The sequence below is a fragment of the Cetorhinus maximus genome, chromosome 16 (assembly GCF_964194155.1).
Source record: "Cetorhinus maximus chromosome 16, sCetMax3.hap1.1, whole genome shotgun sequence".
In the NCBI taxonomy this organism is placed as follows: Eukaryota; Metazoa; Chordata; class Chondrichthyes; order Lamniformes; family Cetorhinidae; genus Cetorhinus; species Cetorhinus maximus.
In genome coordinates this window covers 60,002,294-60,023,664 of record NC_135894.1, presented here as the reverse complement: position 1 = coordinate 60,023,664, position 21,371 = coordinate 60,002,294, and the positions used below count along the sequence as shown (strand labels likewise).

The window sequence follows — 21,371 nt, the reverse complement described above, 5'->3', positions numbered from 1 at the left end:
TGATTTTGGAGACCATTCAAATGTAAATTTTGTTTCAAAAGCTTAATATAAGGCGCATCAAAAAATGTTCAACTTTTTAAGTGCCTTGGGACATTTGAGGTGGTCTATATATGCAAGTTGTTGCTAAAAAGTCTATGATATGAAACAAAATATTTCACTATTATTGTTGAATTATAAAGATTTTACTTGTGCAAAAGACAAGTGAGCTACTTATGACATAAGGGTCTTTCACAAATTTGCAATAGTTTCTTTTAATGAGCTTTATGCGGAATTCTAAACATATTAATTTCCCGATATCCATTGGATACCCAAATTCAAATGATCAATACATAACATAGCAGACTGCACAATGCATAAATGTAGTCTTTAACAGCTTGACCCAATTTGATGTGAAGCACAGCATGCACTGCAGTTAAAATGAAAACAGGAATGCTGAGGAATATTAATAGCTGCTTTGAGAAACCTAATTAATATGCACATGCTGTGTTTGGCAGAAAAGTTCCACTCTGTTACATCTGATAACAATACATTTATTTACAGTGAATCTTGAAGTATGACTGTGTTCATTTTAGACCCAACAGCCCCTCAAATGTAACGTGACACATTTCATAATCTATTACTTTATAACATATTATTTGATATTGTGTGAATAGCAAGCACTATTCAATTTTTTTTGTTTTAATTGTGCTTAATTTCACAAACACATCTGAGACTTTGCTTAAATTAGGTGCAATGCATTCATCTAAAATACAATTAGCTCAACTGCCAATGCAAATGCAATATAGTATAAATGCCTCGGCTTTTGTTCTGTGGAACAAAATTGATTTAACTCTTCATAGTTTATTACTCTGAGAAAGGGATGGCTGTACAAATGTAGAGCTTTCATTCTGCACCAGATACTGTTGTAAATTAGGTGTCCAATGCAATGCAGCAAGTACAGGGGAGTAAACATCCTTAAGCTTTCTTTCCCACTGGAAAGGCACGGATAAAATTCATCTGCTTTGCTGGATTCCATTAATGCTAAGAACAGAAATCTATTTTTTATGAGAACAATACTTATGGCCTTGCACTTAAATCACTTCAGTAGTTGATTTTATTTGCATTAATACTTGATTTAGTTCATTTTCTGTGAATATAATGAGGAAGTTCATAACTATCCAGATCTTAGTTGGTCTCTTAGCTGGTCTGGTTTCTGTGCGTAACAATATATTGCATGTATGTAATTGTTTTATTGTATCCCAATCCACTTCAAAGGAGTAAATATTAAACAAAATGTGATATCAAACCAAACGAAGAGATGTTTGGACAGATGACCAAAATCTTTTGGTCAAAGACATTGGTATTAGGGAGGGTCCTAAAGCAGGACAGAGAGGTAGAGAGATGGAGAGGTTTAGAGAGGGAATTCCAGAGCTTAAATCCTATGCAGCTGAAGGCATAGATGCCAATGGGTGGAACAAAGAAAATCATGCTCAAGAGGACAGAATTGGAGGAGCACAGAGATTGTGGCAAGTTGTAGGGCGGGAGAAAGTTTTAGGCCAGAATCTTCGGGTTGACGTGCAGGGGCAGGCCCCGCTCACCGACAGGTAAAATGACGCGCAGTGACGTCGGGCATGCATCCAGATGTCACCGCGCGTTATTCAGATCCTCAGTTCGCCCGCATGCGCGAAAGAGCACAGGCCCCAACTCAGTCTACTGCCCCCGCCCACACAGGGAGCGCTCAGTGCTTCCAGGTGCGTGTCATGCTGGGCGGGCCTTAATTGGCCCGACCACATAAAATGGCGGTGCGCAGGCGATTGCAAGCGGCGATCGGCTGTGCGCCCGCTCCTGCCCCTGCAATGGGGAGAAAATTCCCCCCATAAAGATAAGGGGAGGCAAGGCCATGAAGGGATTTGAAAACAAAGATGAAAATTTTAAAACAGAGGCTTTGCAGAACTGGAAGCCAATGTAGGCCAGTGAATACAGGTGATGATGGAACTGGACTAGGTGTAACTTAGGACACAAGCAGCAGAGCTTTTGTTGAGCTCAACTTTTCAAGGTTGGAAGATGGGAGGCTGACCAGGTGAGCATTGGAATAGCCAAGTCTGGAGGTAATAAAGGCATGAATGCGAGTTTCAGCAGCAGATGAACTAAGGTAGCGTCAGAGTTGGGTGATATTACAAGCAATACGGGTGAAAAATAACATTGCATTTTGTTAATGCTCACAATGTAAGAAGTCTTATACATCTTAATGGAAAACCTTTTGATCAGGCAAGAATATAATGATAAATGCAAAGATCATCAAGTATTGGTCATAATTGCCAGTTAATAGACATATAATTTTGAACAAATAATAATTTGCCATGATCTATTAACTACAGTGTTCACAAAATTATTGACAGAAACGATCTCCAACTATCATAAGATTGTTTTTATGTGATAAATTCTTGGTCACTAAAATTATTTAAACAATTTACAAAACAACAGTTCTTCAATAATTAGTTCTACATATGTTATCTGTGACAAATAAATTCTTTCAGATGTAAAAATAATTAACTCAGATTTGAGGGCAATTAACGTTTGAAAAATAATTAGCCACTAAGAAGAAATAAATCCACAATTCTATACATAGCAATCATTATATTTTATGCTGTGACAGTTCTCTTACATTATGCCTTTATCCTTAAAGCATTCTAGTTTGCAGTTTGAAACTAAATCAATTTTATTTACAACATAAATGCTTTTCTTTCAGTTTTTCCTTCTAAGGATCTTTACTTTATTCTTCTGTTCAATGTGGAGTTTGGACATCTGTTTCAAAGAACTATCCCTCATCCCAGAATTGCTCACTACTCCATGATCATTCTGGAATTCAAATACCACCACCCCCACCAACCCCCACCTTTTCTCTACAGCAAATGTCTTCTTAAACCTCGATCATCTTTCTTCTTCACTCTCACCCCCAACAATAAGTGGACTTCTTTGCCACTGAGGTTGAGACCATCTAATCAGCTGCCTTTTCCACATCCCTCCCTTCCACGATCCCACCGGGCCAAACCTCCTTTCAAGTTCCCAGCTGCCCTAGCCCTGAACTCGGATCTTTCTCTAGTTTCTTCTCTCATCTCCAGCTCACCTTGTCCATGACAGCCACCTCCTGCTCCCTTGACCCTCCTCCTTCAGGTACCATGCCATAAGAGCAAGTTGGCAACCATGAAGTTCCATTGGATTGGCCCATGATCATACTTGGCAAAGTACTGCAGTGGCTTTCCATTGCCATCTGCAGTATGGCTGATCAGGAAACTCTGGCATATTGGAAGTATTTACAGGCTGATAATCAACCTGTTGGGCCACATTATGAATGCATCTTTCACGCCCATCAAGTCCTGAAGTGGGACTCGAACCCAGAGCTTCTGGCCCAGAGATAAGGATGTTACCACTGCGCCACAAGACCTGCTTTCCCTAAACCCTATTCTCACTAAACTGCTGACCTTCCAACTTTACTTCCTGGTCTCCATGTTAGCCAATATTGTTAATGGTTCCCTCTTTTCAGTTGTTGTCTCTCTCTCCTTTAAATGTGCCATCATCATCCCTCTCAAAAAATCAACATAACCTCACTGCCCTTGCAAACTACTGCCCCATCTCCAAACACTCTTTCCTCTCCAAAGTCCTTGAACATGTTGTTGCCTCCCAAATCTGTGCCCACCTTTCCCGGAACTCCATGTTTAAATCCCACCAGTTAGGTTTCTGCCCTTGACACAGAACAGAAACAACTCTTATCGAAGTCATAATTGACATCCTGCATGACTGTGATAAAAGTAAATTTTCCTCCACGCCCTACTTGACCTGTCTGTAGTCTCTGACATAGTTAACCACACTATCCTCCTCCAAGTCTCTCTACCACCATGCAGCTGGGTGGGACTGCTCTCATTTAGTTTTATTCATATTTTTCTCATCATAACCAGAGCATCACTTTCAATGGCTTCTCTTCCCACCATTACCTCTAGCGTTCCACAGGGATTCTGCACCATTACCTCTGGCATTCCCCAGGAATCTATACTTGGCCCCTTTCATTTCTCATCTACATGCTGCCCATGGTGACCTTATCTGAAAGCACACATATGCTGATAATTCTCAGCTCTACCTCATCAGCACCTCTCCAGGCTCCTCCATGTTGCTAGATATCTGCACTTATCTAATTCTGGTCTCCTGCGCATCCCAAATTTTAATTGCTCCACCACTGGTGGCCATGCCTTCAGCTGCCTCGGCCCTGAAATTTCCTTCCTACACCTGTCCGCCTCGCTTTCCTCCTTTTAGACTCTCCTTAAAACCTACCTCTTTGACCCAGCTATTGGTCCGCTGACCTAATACCTCCTTATGTGGTGTGTCAAATTTTGTTTTATAATGCTCCTGTGAAGTGTCTTGGGATGTTTCATTATGTTAAATGTGCTATACAATTATAAGATTATTGTTGTGATATTGGTATAAGTTAGTGTTAGTGATGCTAGAATTGCTGTGATGCTTTTGTTCTAAGAAACTGCTCTCCCTAATTTCCTTAAGGAAGAATCTGAAGTAATTGGATTGCTGGAGGGTTGCAATGCATAACCCTGCAGCCGTCAATATGGACCCTTCTGTAAGTTGCAAGCACAGCATCTCAAAAATGTTATAGCAGGTCATATGCTTCTGGAAGAACTGTAATTCAGTGCACTGTAGGGACCTTAAGGTGGTAATTTCAATTCCTTGTTGGATCTGAAGGGGCTTTGCAAAATGGTTGCAAGTGCGTGTTCTGCATAATAGTACCTTGTTCTGTTCACACTTTTTTGCTATCTGGAAACGCTTGGAAGCGGAGTTTCTAGGGAAGCTAACCTCAGTTGCAGAAATGACACTTATTCACAGTAATTCAGTTATATAATTGTGCTGAGAAATTTTTGTTTTGAGATTTTAGTACTTAGCAATATACTAATAAAACTGTTATACGATACATTATATTGTAAATGCAACATAACTTGAAAAGCAATGTTTTCTCATTCTACTTTAGTTTGTGGCTTTTTAACCCCTGTCTGAATTGCTCTATGTCCCACAACAGTATCATTTTTTTTAAGCTATTTTGAACAGTTGTGATGGAACAGGATTAGATTTTCCTTGCATGGTAATAATTAGTTAAATTTAAAATTGTTGAGGAACCAACAACCTACTTTCCATCTAGCAAAATATTTTCCAGTGCTTTGCATTACTAATTCATAGAAAATGTTTGTGTCTTTGTAGTTTTGTATTATTTTTCTTATATAGTGAATTTTACAGTTTGAACATTAACTTCCTTTGGATGCAATTTTTTCAAGTGATTTTAAATCAACGCTGTAAGATACCATTGTAGTAAACATGGTGTTGATCACACAACACTAATTCAGTGCACCCTTGACACTGAATAACTATCTATTTTAAAGGTTTTAGAAACATTTTTAAGCAAAAAGTAAGACAAATTATATGTAAATTTATTCAGTCCGTGTCCTCTATATTGTATATGACACTGTAAAATAATTTAATGTTTTATATTTGTATGAAGGTGGCATTTAGTTTATTTTCAATATTTTTAATACATGTTAATTGTATACATGGAATGCACTGCATGAAAAGGCAGTGGAAGTGGAATCAAATTTCAAAAGGGAACTGGATATAGGCTCAAAACTGGAAAATGTAATAAACGTTGAGAAGCATAGGCCTGGATATTAACAGGAGTGGGCTACATTGGCAGGAGGCATAGTCTCAGACAGGAAGCCCAGATCTGGGTTTCCCTCCATGCTGTGGAGTTTTAACTCCACAGCAACATCTTTTGTCCCTGATAGACTCCTAGCCTGGAAGTCAGCCTGGTTGTCAAGGCTTCTAATTGTGGAGGAGGACTACGAAGCAGGCTGCAGGACCAGATAAGCCTGATCGTGCCCCTGGAGCAGTCTGATCCTGCAATCTTGGAGTCTTTATATGAGAAGAGGTGGTTGGATGGGAGTGGGGTCTTATGGGAGGGGAGCTTGTTGGGGCAGGAGGTTGGGGGAAGCACTACTGTTTCACCTGGCTCACATGGAGTGCTGTAAAGGCACACACCTTTTTCCTAAAGCTGACCTCGGGTATTCTGAGGTCTGGAAGACCTGCAGTCAGAGTTAAATCTGTGAAACAGGTTAAATCAGATAACAGCAAAATACAGCAGATGCTGGAAATCTGGAACAAAAACACAAAATGCTGGAAAAACTTAGCAGGTCTGGCAGCATCTGTGGAGAGAGAAACAGAGTCCGTATGACCCTTCTTCAGAGCTTAGTTCTAGTATCCTGACGTAAAGTAGCCTTCGAATATGGAAAATCGATATTTCCAATTATTTTCCGTAAATCTAGATAAGGAAGATTCAGCCAACGTGTCGATGAAATTTCTTCAGAGGTTAAATCAGAGGCTGCTAACCTCATTAAAATATTTAAAGTGCCAAACTGCCTCCTGGGAGTGGGCTGGCTGCCCATCTCTTGTGCTGCTTCATTAAACCCTGAAGTGGGTAGGAGAGGATGTTGGGTTTGAGATTTTTAAAATTTTAACCTCTGACCTGTCCTAACCCACCCATTTTTGGGTGTTAAAATCCAGCCCATAATAATAAATGACAAAAGAGACTGGTGAAATGGGAGACACGTGACAGATGGAATTTAATGCCGGGAAGTGTGATCTGATGCATTCAGGAGGAAGAATGAGCAGAGGTAATATAAACTAAATGGTACAATTTTAAAGGGGGTGCAGGGACAGAGAGAACTAGGGGTTCTCAGATATACAGATCTTTAAAGGTGATCATGCAATGTGATAAAACTATTAAGGAAATGGAATTCTTGGCTTATAAACAAATACCTTGAAAGTGCAGAATTATACCAGGGATGCGAAGCTTCAGTTTTGTGATGAGACTAGAGAAGCTGGGATTGTTTTTTTCAGAGCAGAGAAAGTTAAATGGAGATTTACTAAAGGCATTCAAAATTATGAGAAGTTTTGACAGATGAAGGAGAAACTGTCTTTTAGTAGTGGGTGAGTCCGTAACCAATGGACATCAATTTAAGCGAATTGGCAAAGGAACCTGAGGAGAGATAAGGGGTCTTGCTCCTCCTTAATTCCATCACCACCTCCTCCTATAACCCTCAGAAATCTCTGTGCTCTTCCAATTCTTACCTCTTGCGCATCCCCAATTTTAATCAATCCAAAATTGGTGACTGTGCCTTCAGCTCTGGAATTCTCTTCCAAAAACTTTCCTTTCTCTAGCTCTCTCTGCTTCTTTGAGACAAGCCTTAAAGCCTACCTGTTGACCAAACATTTGGTCATCTGCCTTAATATCCCCCTCCATGGCTTGGTATCAAATTATATTTGAAAGCACTCCTCTGAACGACCTTGTAATGTTTTGCTAGATCAAAAGTGCTTTGTTTTGCCAAAAGTTGTTGCCATTAATCCACAGGTTAATGTATTTTACAATACACCGTTGCCCCTCTTTGCAAAAATACCATTACGTATCACCTTAAGAGTTAAATTTAAAGCTGTTTTGGTGCACTGCACTTACGTAACATTGAGATTTTTTGCCATTAGTTTCTCGTCTACACTTATTCTCAGGCAAACTCCAATTAATCTAAGAAAATGGAATGCAGGAAGAAAATTTTTTAAAGTGATGACATTTTTGATACAATGTAATTTGTGGGGATTGCCATAATTCTAGTATTCTGACGTTAAGCAGCCTTGGAATGCAGAAAATTGATATTTCCAATTTTTTTCTGTAAATCTAGATAAGGAAGATTCAGCCATCCTGCCAATGAAATTTTTTGCAAAAGGGCCTGGTCGATACACTTGTCAGATTCTGCTAAGGTCCCCATGTGATATCCGCTTGTACAACATTACATGTGTGGTGAATCCTGAGGACAACTTTGAAACTGATTTGGAAATTGCTGCTTCCACCCACCAATCTGTCATTAAAAATATTTCTGTGGTAAGTGCTGAAAATGTAGGCTAGGTTTAACAAGATTCAACGTCATTCAAATGCTTTACTTCCCCGCTGCAGAAGCAAATATGTTCATTCTCCAATAACAATTAAATTCAAACCTACAATTTCTGTCATAGAAGTTTGCTATTTCAGCTCATTATCTCCTAATCAAGTAATAGTTTAATTTGAGCATAGTGGAAATAAGCAAACAATATTATGGGCATAGTGGAAGATTCTCCTGTTTAATCGGACAAAAAATGCAGTTTTCATTAGATGTTTCATGCAGAAATCATGTTATATTCTAATTACTAAAACTATATTTTTAAACCATTGGAAGTGTACATTTTAAGTGTGAATTTGTTGAACCAGCATTGCATGAAGATAATCTTTTCAGTTCTTGCTCTCTACTTGTATGACTCTCCTTAGCTATTCCAAAGTTCTGGCCTAGATAAAAGCAAAATACTGCAGATGCTGGAAATCTGAAACAAAAACAAAAATTGCTGGAAAAACTCAGCAGGCCTGACAGCATCTGTGGACAGAAGGACAGAGTCACCGTTTCGAGTCCATATGACTCTTCTTCAGAACTAAAGATAAGTAAAAATGTGGTGAAATATACACTGCTTAAGGGGGGGTGGGACAGGTGAAACTGGTTAGAAGGCCAGCGATAGGTGGAGGAGCAAAGGAGAGATTGCGAAAGATGTCATGAAAAAAAGGTCAAAGGGGTGTTGATGGTGGTGATACTGGCTAAATGAGGTGCTAATGATGACATTAAGAGCAGAAAGCAGGATGAGCAAGTGACAGATGGCCTTAGGGGCCATCAACACCTCTTCGACCTTTTGTTCATGACATCTTTCACAATCTCTCCTTTGCCTCCACCTATCGCTGGCCTTCTATCCAGTATCACCTGTCCCACCCCCTTAAACAGTGTATATTTCACCACATTTTCACTTCTCTTTAGTTCTGATGAAGATTCATACGGACTCGAAACGTTAACTCCGTCTTTCTCTCCACAGATGCTGTCAGACCTGCTGAGTTTTTCCAGCAATTTTTGTTTTTGTTCCAGATTTCCAGTCCTTGCCTGCAGGAAACATTTTATAGGATATTTTCATTTCATTTCCACATAATTCATTCATTGTTTTTGAAATTAAGATGAAGTCTAAGAACTCTCTAGTATAGGTTAAGAACTGTGTTCACGGAATAGAAGAAGTTTGAACTTCGTCCTGTTGATAATTTTAGCAGAAAATATTTTCCAATTTGGTCTGAGCCTTTGGGTAAAAATTTCAACATTAGGACTTTCACATTCTGTAACTGTTCAAACTCATGGGAAAAAGAATGGAAGAGTTACAGTTATATAGGGTGGAATTTTATTGCCCCTCCAGCTGGTGGGATTTCCAGTCCCGTCAAAGTCAATGGACTTTCACCCTCGCCCTCGCGACAGGACCGTAAATATTCGCACATAGTGTTTCTCATGACCTCAGTACTTAGTTAAGGCAATGAAGTAGTTTTGAAGTGTAGTCACTGTTGTATAGTAGGAAATAGGGTCTAGCCCAGTAATCGCTCCAAATACACATGGCTCTCAGGCAAATTTTGTCACTATCTATCAAGAGATGTTATAGTTTGAGTCTGAGGCCAGAATTTCCTGAGCTACTTCATGGAAACTGATATTCCATTTGATGGCTTGAGGTAACTTGAGGCGGATTACAGTTGCATATTGTCCAAAATCTGATGTCGAATTCTGCCACATAAAGCTTTAATTTTCCACTCTGCCATCAGATATCAAGATGATGCTATTGTACAAGAAGGCCCTGCTTTGGTGAGCAGGCTAAGGGCATGCTGAGACATTTTGAAAGAGGATTTATTAACCATATAGGGTGCACTAAACCAATAAATGTCTGACGCCCAAAGGCAACATGGTTTTATCTACACGGACTAATTTTAATGGCAAACACCTAATACAATATAGATAAATGTACTAAAGAAGTATAGTTACTTATTACAGTATTGCTATTGTTTCTATAGTGTTGAAATCCAACACTTTCATCCATGTTACATACCATTTTGCTGATAATCAATAAACTGTAACTAAGGAGGTAAAGTGCGCACACTAATCAAAAGCATAGCATAGACACACATGTGGATAGTGACTAATGTATAGGACAACATTGCACTTAAAATAAAAATAAAAATACCTATTTATGACATTCATAGTCCAGGAAAATCTATTACCAATGTTGGTTAATCGGTTAATTATGCATTCTACTGCAAGTCATCTGAAGGAGAAGCATCAACGAGAATCAATGGCAATTAAGTGTGATTAATAACCACTAAATAAATCTTGTTTCCATAATTCTGAAATCCAGCATTTCACCCATGTTACAGACCAATTTAACTGATAATGAAGAAGCTGTTACCAAGGAAGTAAAGTGCGCACAACAATCAAAAGCACAGACACAATGTTTTACGTCTTATCATTTTGCCAACAAATGTAGATAAAGTACATATCCTTATGCCATACAAAAGAGCATTGAAATGAGATGCCCGATGACGGGGTCTATTATTCACTTTTTTAATTTTCTAATCAAAAATGCAATGAGCCATATCTGGATTCTCTATCAGCCACATGTGGACTAATGTACTGAACAGCATTGCATATTACAGACGAATGTTGCTTTTGAAGGAGCGTGTAACAATGGTAAACAGAGTGATTAATCAAATATGATTCAGTTTTATTTTTTACTTTTGATTTCTAAGACTGATTTTGAAAGTTCAGTTCTTGAGATTGATTTTGGCCTTCTCTTTTGTCTCATCGACATGCTGCCCATTCGTGCCATCATCTGAAAACATGATGTCAGATTCCACATGTAGACTAACCACACGCAGCTCCACCTCACCACTACCTCTTTTGATCCCCTCCATCACATCTGATGAGGAGCATCACACCTATGTGCAGACTCTAAAGTTAATCTCTGAGAATATGTGGCAATTAAGCCTCTAATCATCATTTACAGAAACATCAAAGAAATGGTTCATTGATGCCTTCTTTTGCACAAAAACACAGATTGCAGCTCTGGTGGCAGTAAGGGACAAAGTAGTCAGTACACTGTGTTTCAGAGTCTGGTGACTGGAATTCAGGCTGCTGATTGTTAAGGCTTTCAAGGATCTCTTAGATGAGCCAGTCTTCTAATAAGTCAGAACACAGACTCTAAGTGCGGTGGAATAGTGACAGGTGGAACAGACCAATCTGAGGCTACAGTCTCTCAGGGCACATCCTTTATCCTAAGAGCCAGCTTACATGAAAGAAGAACCAAATCAACCAAATTAACCTTTCATTGTATAGGAGAGGACAACCACCTCTTGTAACACTGGTGCTCAAGTTACACCTCAAGTAAAAGAAAGCATGGCATGTTTAGCCACTCAGGGAAAGCACAGTGTCAGGAAAGAGTAGATTGCCTTCTGTTTATTTTGAATTTTGTGGCGTTAAAACAGAATATGACCTTATGTTAAGCTTTCATGGTGATTGGTATCACACAGGGAAAAAATGCCCTTGTTGACTTTTCAATAATGTGATTATTATTGACATTGAAGTCTGATGTGATACCATGTTCTAGGATGGGTACTGGATTGAAGGATTAGTTGTTTATTTGATGGTGGTTTAGAAGGCTGTGGTGACAAAGATGGAAGTTGCTAAACAGAAGTGAAGGCTTTAGTAATCAGTTACAGTCTCATGCCCTTTTTATGAGTCCTTTGAGTGGCAAATGATCATGCTGATGCTCTCCAAAGCAGGTGGAGGCATCCCTAAGACAAGACCTTTGTGGATGGTGAAGTCACATGAGCCGGAACACACTGTAGAGATACTCCAGACATATCAAGACAGTGCAAGCACCTCTTTTAGATTGCAATGGTGCTCTTGATCACTCAGTATAGTGCTATACTGCTGCTCTTTGCACACCTCTGGCTAGAGTCAACCATGGGATTAAGGATGCGTTTTGCCACCCAGAAACCATGCTGATGTGATTCTCCCCCTTGATGAGCTTTGAGAAGGTAGAATTCGGAAGAATGAATACCTCGTGGGAAATTGCATCAAATCACATTGACCTGCAGGATCATTTGCATATTGTCACACCACAATCTACACATTCAGGGAGTGGAAACATTTTTAATTGGCAAAGTTAAGGTAGTTCACTAGGAGTTTGCAATGCCATTTATTGGACCCTGAACCTTGGGACAGCCAGCAGCTCCATGAAACTTGGAAGACCCTATCTCAGTGCTCCCTTGCTGTGTTGCCAAAAAGGATGAATTTCCCAACTCTCCTGAAAAGTTTACTCATCACCTGATAAAAGAAATGGTTTGGATAAGGATGATTGTCAACAAAAAAGTAGAAGACAAATGGAACATCTTTAAAAAATAATGTTCAGCGCGAAACACAAGAATGTATCTAAGATCGGCAAGTTCAGACTAAAAATGTGATACTAAATGGATTACAAAGCAAATGAAAAAGTGAAATGAAGATGAAAAACAATATCCACAAATCATATTGGGAGAAAGGAGAAGGGACTCATTGGATGAATATAGGAAAATACAAAACAGGTTGAAAGGGTGATCAGAGACGATTTTGAGAGATCTAGAACAAAAACATAGCTGCAGAGGTAAAACTTAAAACAAAAAAAAAAATTCCCTCACCAGCACCATAGCAAAGGGAAGAGTGTGAGAACGTTAAAAAGATGCAAATAGTTTGAAACCGACTATAAGCACAAAAGATTAAACATTCTGAATAATTACTTCTTCAAAGTGAATGAAAATACCTCCCCATGAAAGAGTAACAAGGAAAAATTCAGAAATTTGATATAAAGGCGATGGAATTTCTAGACATATGTATAGAATCATATAGAAGGAGGCCATTCAGCCATCATGCCTGTGCTGGCTCTTTGAAAGAGCAATCTAATTAGTCCCAGTCCCCTGCTCTTTCTCCACAGGTTGCAAATTTCCCTTTTGTGGCATATGTATTAAAAGTGAGTGACAAAACAAGTAATAACCGATTCATTTGACTTCAGTTCTATGTAAAATAACGAAATTGATTATCAGGAATAAACTTAAGAGCAGAATTTTCCCGTTGGCATGCGGGGGCGGGACCAGCACGCCGATGTGTAAATTGACATGCGGTGACGTCACCGCGCGCCATCTTGATATCCAATGCGCGCCCGCCATTAATTAATGGGCCACATAAGGCCCTTGAGGCGCCAATTGACAGTGCTTTTTCGGCGCCCATGCGATCTTTGGGTTGTCGCACGGGCGCAACGAGCAGGCGGGTAGGAGACATTTGTATAAACCTCATCCACAGGCGGGATAAGAGGGCTCACTGGGGTCCCGAGTGTGCTCTGTCAAATATTTAATTTGCAAAGTTACTGATACAAGCCTGTGTGAGCTGCAATACTTCAAACTGCATACCAGCTGCTTGGTCTGGACTCTCAACCTTCAGGTCAGCACTCTGCAGTGAGGAATCTTTTTTGGGCCTGCAGGTTTCAAGAAGCTTTCCCTTAGCCTGGGAATGGGAGCTGAACGCTCCACTGGAGGCACCTCCTCTGAGGAGGAAGGGAGGGCTAGAAGGGGAAGGATGCCAGAAGTGCACATTCAGCCTCCAGGGGAGCCACCTATGGAAGGAGAGGCACAGGCACAAAGGGTGTAGGGCCAAGAGGTAGTCCTAGGCGGAAGGGGATGCAGAAGACGCCACTATCCTGCTGCCAGGGTATACAGGCAGTGAAGCAGCTACCTCAATATGTCTGAGGTGCAGTGCCGAAGGACACTCTGTCTCTCAAGGGAGACAGTCAACTATATCTGTCAGATGTACCTTGCACAGACTTGTAGAATCTGCATCCTGTGATCACACACTATCTGCACGTTCATGGAGTGGAAGCCCTTCCTGTTGACGAAGGCACCAGCAAGTGTCCAGGGTACAATAGGCTGTACACATGTGGCCATCAAGGCGCCAGCAGGTGAGCCCAGTGCATTCGTCAACAGGAAGGGATTCTACTCCATGAACGTGCAGATAGTGTGTGATCACAGATGCTGATTTGACAAGCCTGTGCAAGGTAGCCAGGCAGCTCCCACGACACCTACATCCTCAGGCACTCCCAGTGCCAGGGCTCTTCAGTGCTCCAGCCTGGCTTGATGGATGGCTGCTGGGTGACAAGGGCTATCCCCTCAGACGGTGGCTCAAGACGCCTCTCTGCCATCCAATATCAGAAGCTGAGCAGCGGTACAATAGGAGCCACGCCTCCACAAGGGCTGTGGTGGAGAGAGCCATCGGTCTTCTCAAAATGTGCTTCCGATGCCTGGACTGCTAAGTGGGTGCACTCCAGTATCCCCCCCCAGATCGTGTGTTGCTGATAATGGTAGCATGCTGCGCTCTCCACAATCTTGCGCTGGAAAGGGGGGATGCTGTGGATGATGAAGATGTAGACGCAGTGGCTGCGGCTGCACACGATGAGTCCAGCAGTGAGGCCGAGGATGAGCATGCACAGGGAAATTCTGAGGGGGTTGACGCTGACCTGGGCATACTCCAGGGAGGCAGGGACACCCGGGAGGCTTTAATCCAATGAACGCTCAGCTAGCACACCACATATGGACCTCCAGGACAAGCCTGGGCTGCAGGCTCCATACTCGACACCTGAGTGCAAAATCTGCCTAACATTAACTAAGGGCCTTGCCAATAAAGCTGAATGTCCCATAAATCACTCATAACATTATTGGTAACCATCCACCTGCAGAAGAAAAAAGGCACCCTCAGCCATGGTGACATGTCTGAATTTAATGGTATAACAAAAGGAACTTAAGAGAACAAAATGACAAAGGTGTTCAACATCACACCAACTCATAAAGACCTCATTGCAGGCCAACACAAAAGCACCAGTGATAAACCCGTGGTGTGCCTAAGGTGCCTTATGTTTACATTTTCGGGTGCTACGTCGCCCCCTCGCTTGGACTGGCATCTGAGACAGCCTGCTCACTCTGCTGTCCTGTTGGCGTCGATAACCTTGGTGGCCATCCTCTGGCCCATGGCCTGTGCTGGCCCTGCCTCAGAGCGAGCTGCCAGTTCCAGAACTGGCAACTCCCCAGTCGTCGCAGCCTCATCGGATGCAATGGTCACTGGCAGAGGGGCGGAGGAGCTGCCGCCCTCATCCGGAGCGCCCTGAGAGGAGCCCGCAGGGACGACAGGCAGCTGCTGCGCCAACGAGAGGTTGGTTCAGACCTCCCTGCTCACGTGGATGGATGGGCACTGGGAAACTTGGTGTCCAGACCATCTCCCACACTGACACTGACCCGATGTGAGGGCTGGCTGTTCTGAGCATATCCCCAGGAAGCTTTGATTGGTCTCCTGGAGGAGCCTCTCCACAAGAGTCACCACTGTCTCCATGGAGGACGCATGGCACTTGGCCATGAGGCTCATTGCATTGGCGATGGTCCGTGTAGACTCCTCCACCATGGACACCAAGCCAAGCATTGCCTCATGTATCTCCACCCAATGCCCCCACACACCCTGCGGCATTTCCTGCATTTGCTGCGTCATGGACGACTCCAGAGGCACATCATCAGGCACCGACTGAGCATGTGCCTGGTCCCCTGCGGTCCTTCGACTGCTGGCGCCATGGGCACTCTCTGTCTCTGCCAGCTCCTCCAGCAACTGTGAAGTGCCCTCACCACTGTGCCCCGGGACACTAGCCAATGATCTAATTCCCACCGAGGTGCTAGTATCTGCGCTGGTGCCTGCCTGGCAGAGATGGTCTGATGCTGGTGAGACTTCAGGCCCCGCAGGTGTGAGAGGAGGACTCTGCTGCTCCTCCTCCCGGCCCTGCTCTACTGATGCTGGAAGGAAAAACAAGGACATTTGATTCGTTAACGTGGAGACAATGTCAATGTGCATCCCTGTCCCCGGATCATTTTGCGCTCATCCTTCCATAAGCAATGGTCAAGCCATGTTGCAAACTTCAATCACTGAACATTCAGCACTGCCGTGACTATTGGGAGAACAATGGTGAACTCAGTGCTGGGCAAACATACCTGCCCGTGGCACCCCAGCCTCACTGACACCGGTGGACCTGGGCTCATGGCGCCTCTCCAGATCTAGGTCCTCCTGCTCGAACCGGCTAAGCATCACTACCTGGGCCAGCCCTCCGCCAGTCCTCACCTGCTTGGCGACATTATGTGAATTCTTCTCCTGAAAAGGAGAGAAGAGCATTGATTCGTGCAACTTGTACCTGGACTCTCTTCGCGGACGGCCCACCCCAACCAGAGTGGGACATTGCAGGGCTCCAGTGTCTCTTCACCCCGCAGCTGCTACACAAAGATGCCATGCCTGGCCCCTGCCCTCACCCCCCCCACCCAGCCAAATGCTGCCTACATCACATTAGGCACCACACGGTCTAACCTTCCATAGCGAGGAGGCACAAGCATGTGGCGCACAGAGGCCAGCAGGTCAATCAGTGCCACGTCACCTTGAAGCTCCCCTCCCAGCATGTCATCACCCTGACTTTGAAATGTCCTACAGTTCCAGCACTGGGCCTAGATGCAAATCCTCCAGGTTGCCCCCAGAACAGTAATGTGGGTCTTAGTGTACCACATGCTGTGGGCACAGAACCCATCTCTTCACCACCCTCTCAGGGTGACCTAGGCAGGGGCAATACCTGCTGGCCCACCCAGCAAAGGACACATACCGTTAATGATTCAATGCAGTTACTACACTCAGACTTGGTGAGGCGGCGGGGGGTGGGGGGGTGATGGGGGAAGTGGGGGGATGTGCTTGCGCCAGGGGGAAAGCCTACCTGCTGGGTTAAGTGACCAATGCCAACATGGTACTCACCCTTCCTGAGCGCAAGAGATCGTTGAAGCGCTTGCGGCACTGGATCCACGTCCATTGCACCACGGTCACGGGAGCTCATGATCTCCGCCACCTCCACTCAGGAACACTTGGTCATGTGGGGGCCTCCTTCCTCCCATCCTGGGGTACAAGCACCTCCCGCCGTGCTGCCACCTCTTTGAGGAGGGCAGCAAGGCAATCGTCCAAAAAACGAGATGCACAGTGACCCCCTGCCCTACCCTCCTGCCTGGCCTACTCACCAGCAGCGCTCTGGGGAGCCCTTCCAGTAGCCATGTTTGTCAGCCTTTGAGAGGCTGCAGCAACTTTTTAAAACAGGCCGCCGGGTCGCCATTGGACCCGGTGGTCATTGCAGTCCTGCCACCATTCGTTCACTCCCGCTGTCCTCAGGAGTTGCGATTCACGCTGGGTGGGCCTTAATTGGCCCGCCCGCGTAAAATGGCGGTGTGGACCTGATCGCGGGCAGCGATTGGGTCCGCGCCCGCTCCCACTTTGCCTGCCCGCCAGTCAGAAAATTCTGCCCTAAGGGTTGTTTGTGTGACAATAGTATGGTTAACAGTGGGCAACATTGCTTTAGGGGGTCCCTGAGCTTAGAATTCTGGAGATGCTCAGATGCAGTTAGTTTTAATCTATATCCATTCTATTTCTTTAAGTTTTCATTTGAACTGGTGGTCAGAGGCTGCCCGGTTTTGTTTCTTCAGATGGGAGGTAGGAAAGATAACCTTGATAAAGTGTTTAACACAGCTTATGGAGACAATTCATTGCACCAGCTGATGGACCATACCCCATCAAAATACATCTCCAGGACACCAGAAGGATTACTCTAAAATGTGGGGGTACCTTCATTAGATCGAGGCATTCTGTCAACATCTCTTGTTCAATCTTGTAATGATCAGAGTTGCCTCAATGATCAGGATAAACAAGATTCTCAAAATTACCCAGTGATAACTAATTTAATTTCTGCTACATCTAACTTGGCTAGAAGGTAGTCATGTTCCGCAAAAAGGATTATTTTCAGAATACCACATTTTACAAAGTTCTTACAATTAAATTTGAAAGTTTCAATGATCACATTATACTTGCACAATTCTATTTCATACAGTGTCAGGATCTCAGTTAAAATAATTTTGCTGATGTTAAAAGATGGAGAAAATGTTAATGTACCAAAATGAATTAGTTCAACAGATAAGTGGATTAAGTAGAATTGTTTTGAGTAAAATTAATTAATCCAGCTCCATTACATGCTATAGTTTTAAATAGAAATTGTTTCCCTTTTTAAACTGTATAATTCCTTAAGTTACTGGTCAAGGTTTTCTGTCCCCTCTCCCACATCCTGTGATTGTGGCATATTTTTGGTAGCAGGATTTCCAACTGCCCTGAAAATGTACCCCTGACCGCAGCCATATTTTCAGCCCTGGTGCAATTAACAGTGGGGAGCTCAGGAGTTTGGTTGTATGGCAGTGGAGGCTGGCTGCAGCAGGCCCCGGGAGTCTGCCACAGTGAAGAAAATGTGGCTGGCACGAGGTCCATTTACCAAAATGACCTTCTTTACAGAATCTCACTAGCTGATGGGTATGTGCAAGGACATGCTCCGAAAACATCTACACAGACTCCTCTTCCAGTTCTGCTCCAGTTACCCCTCTGGAAAACTCTGAACACTGGACACCAGGACCCAATTGGAGCCACCTGCATCTAGCATTCTGGTAGTGCGAACGGCAGGAAATGTGGTTGCATGGCTTTAGTGTTTTGCCCAATGAACCAGCCAGTGGAAATTAGCAGGGAGGCAGGGATACAGAAAACAGGTCCTCAATTTGTTTTTCACCTCTGCCGAGCCCAGACCTGATAAAGGACTGGTCTCCTGGAGGGAAGGAGAAGAGTACAGGCCATCATCTCCAACTTTTTGCTGAAATGTATGTTTTGTTTTTATTTTTGTTTCAACATTTGGCATTCTGAAATGTGTACTTAGCAGCCTTCAAGTATGGTTTACTTTACGAAATTACATTTTATACTTGTTACCATGTTTTTTTGCCATTATGTAACATTTCTTTTATAAAAAAAGCCAGAATTGTAAAACATATTACATTCCGTCAGTTCAAAATAGTTAATTTTCAGAGATTTGTTAGCAAGAAAGCGCAATAGCTGGTCTATAATTAATGAAATGGTGTAAGTATAACATCTAGATACAATGTGACCTTTGCACCCCCTGAATTGTTGTGCAACAAACATTTCTAAATGGCAACTAAGTAAGAAGAATCATAATAGAAACATTGTACACAACTTGTTTTTCAGCACAATGACACCCAAGAAGTCTGGAAAGTTAAAGCTATTCTGGAAGGGAAGGACTTCTTTGGCCCATCAATGCTGTACATACGGGCTTGTGAAACATCAATGTACCCATTAATGTTCAAACCAAATTTTGAGTGTGTGACTATGGTAGGTGATTGTTTTTCTATATTGTATTGCTGGATCCCTGATAGGCTGTTGATGGCAGACCATTGCCAGTGTAAAATCAGTCCTCCCATAATGGCCTTTAATATTCTATGTTTGAATTAATAATCAAGGGGAATCATTGTGGGGGTTACTGCAGGTGATAGGAAGTAAACTATTAAGACACTTGAATTTTCATTGATGGTGTTCAAGGTTTATACAACTGAAATATGGGCTACTGTTGACAAATGGGGAAGAAGTAACATCTGGCCAACAGTTGAGGATGTAGATGTAGCTTAACAGAAAAATGTGACATTTCTTTTAATTGCCATATAGCTTAAATAATGTGCTGGCAACTACATGAATTGAACTTGAGTATTGCTGAAAAAAGACATGCTATTGAAGCTTTTCATCCTTTCATGAGATGTAGGCATCACTGGCAAGGCCAGTGTTTGTTTCCTATCCTTAATTGCCCTTGAACTGAGTGGCTTGCTAGGTCATTTCAGAGGCCAGTTAAAAGTCAACTACATTGCTGTGGGTCTGGAGTCACATGTAGGCCAGACCAACTAAGGAGGGCAAATTTCCCTCTCTAAAAGATATTAGTCAGCCAGATAGGTTTTTACAACAATCGATGGTAGTTTCACGGTCACCATTACTAAGACCAGCTTTATATTCCATATTTTATTAATTGATTTTTAAAAATTCCACCAGATGCATCGGTTGGATTTGAACCTGTGTCCCCAGAGCATTACCCTGGGCCTTTGGATTACTAGCCCAGTGACATTACCACTACACCACCATCTTCCCACCTTGCACTCATCGCAACAGACACAAGAATGCCAAATTTCAAAGGGAACAACATTTTACACTGGTTGAGAAAAGGGTGCTGATTGGTTGGCAAGTTGACTCTGGTTGAAGCATTGCCATGGAGAGTGCACCAGGGAACTATTGCCCCTCATGCTTTTGTTTAATTCAATAAAGGCACAGTGCCTGGGCATGTTCCTTTTTCCTGCAGAGGACAGATTCCTGTGTGTGAATAAATGTGGCTTCTAGCAAGCATAAATGAGCCACACTGCAAACCTGACTAATAATCTTAAATTGGTTTTTAGTGCAATTCGTAGCACACTTGGGATTGTTCAGCAAATGCTGTCCAATCACGGAATCATCTCTAACCTTAGACATTACATTTTGAGTTTAGCAAGCATGGGCTTGTTGAGTACAATCAGTATTCTGTGTATTGTGAACAGCCAAAGGACTTGCTGTTTGATATGACCCGCCAGTCATCGGAACATGAGCAAATGGCTTGGGCCCCATTTACAAGATTGCTGACAAGGCCAATCTTATAGCATGAGGAGCTGTAGGAATCCCAATGCATATATTGACCAGTGTAGCTAGGCTTGCGGTAGATAGTAGTAGAGAACCCATTGGCGGAATTCTCTACACATCGAAGAAAGGGAGCTTGGTAAACTTGTCTATTTCTAAGGTGAATTTGAACGTGGGATGGAGCACATTAAGGTATGTAAGGAAATTCTTACATGCAACTGCAGATTCAAATATACCAAATTTATCATCAACATATTGGAAAGATGCAAGAGGTAGGAGATTTGGGGTCATTCTATTTCAATGCCAGTGTGATGCCAGATACATAGGCTGTATGTCCCAATAACTAGTGGATCACATCAAACAGCATGTCCCTTAGGCTGTTCACAATAGGCAGAATACTGACTGTACTCAACCAGCCCGTGCTTACAAAACTCAGGACATAATGTCTAACACTCGGTGTAATTCTGCAATTGGACAGCACCTGCTGAATAATCCCAAATGTACTAAGAATTACATTAACAACCAATTTAAGGATACCATTTGGGCTCACAATCTGGCTCACTTACGCTTGCTAGAAGCCACATATATTCATGCACAGTGACCTGCCCTTTGCAGGCAAAAGGAACATGTCCAGGCATTGCATCATTTTGAATTAAACAAAAACATGGGGGACAATTATTCCCTGGTGCATTCTGCATTGGATTGCCTTGACCAATCAGAGTCAATTTGCCAACCAATCAGCACCCTATTCTCATGCAGTATAAATTGTTGCTCTCTTTGAAATTTGGCATTCTTGCATCT

The 21,371-nt window shown here is 42.7% G+C and overlaps 1 protein-coding gene across 1 annotated transcript in view; it reads left to right on the top strand.

Annotated features, from left to right (window-relative positions):
- Nucleotides 1-21,371, top strand: part of LOC144691873 (cilia- and flagella-associated protein 47-like) — a 647,761-nt gene that overhangs the window by 377,134 nt on the left and 249,256 nt on the right. The window contains exons 44-45 of the mRNA XM_078560450.1: nt 7,758-7,957; nt 19,110-19,253. Coding sequence (XP_078416576.1) covers nt 7,758-7,957; nt 19,110-19,253 — 344 coding nt within the window. The remainder of the gene's footprint in view (nt 1-7,757; nt 7,958-19,109; nt 19,254-21,371) is intronic.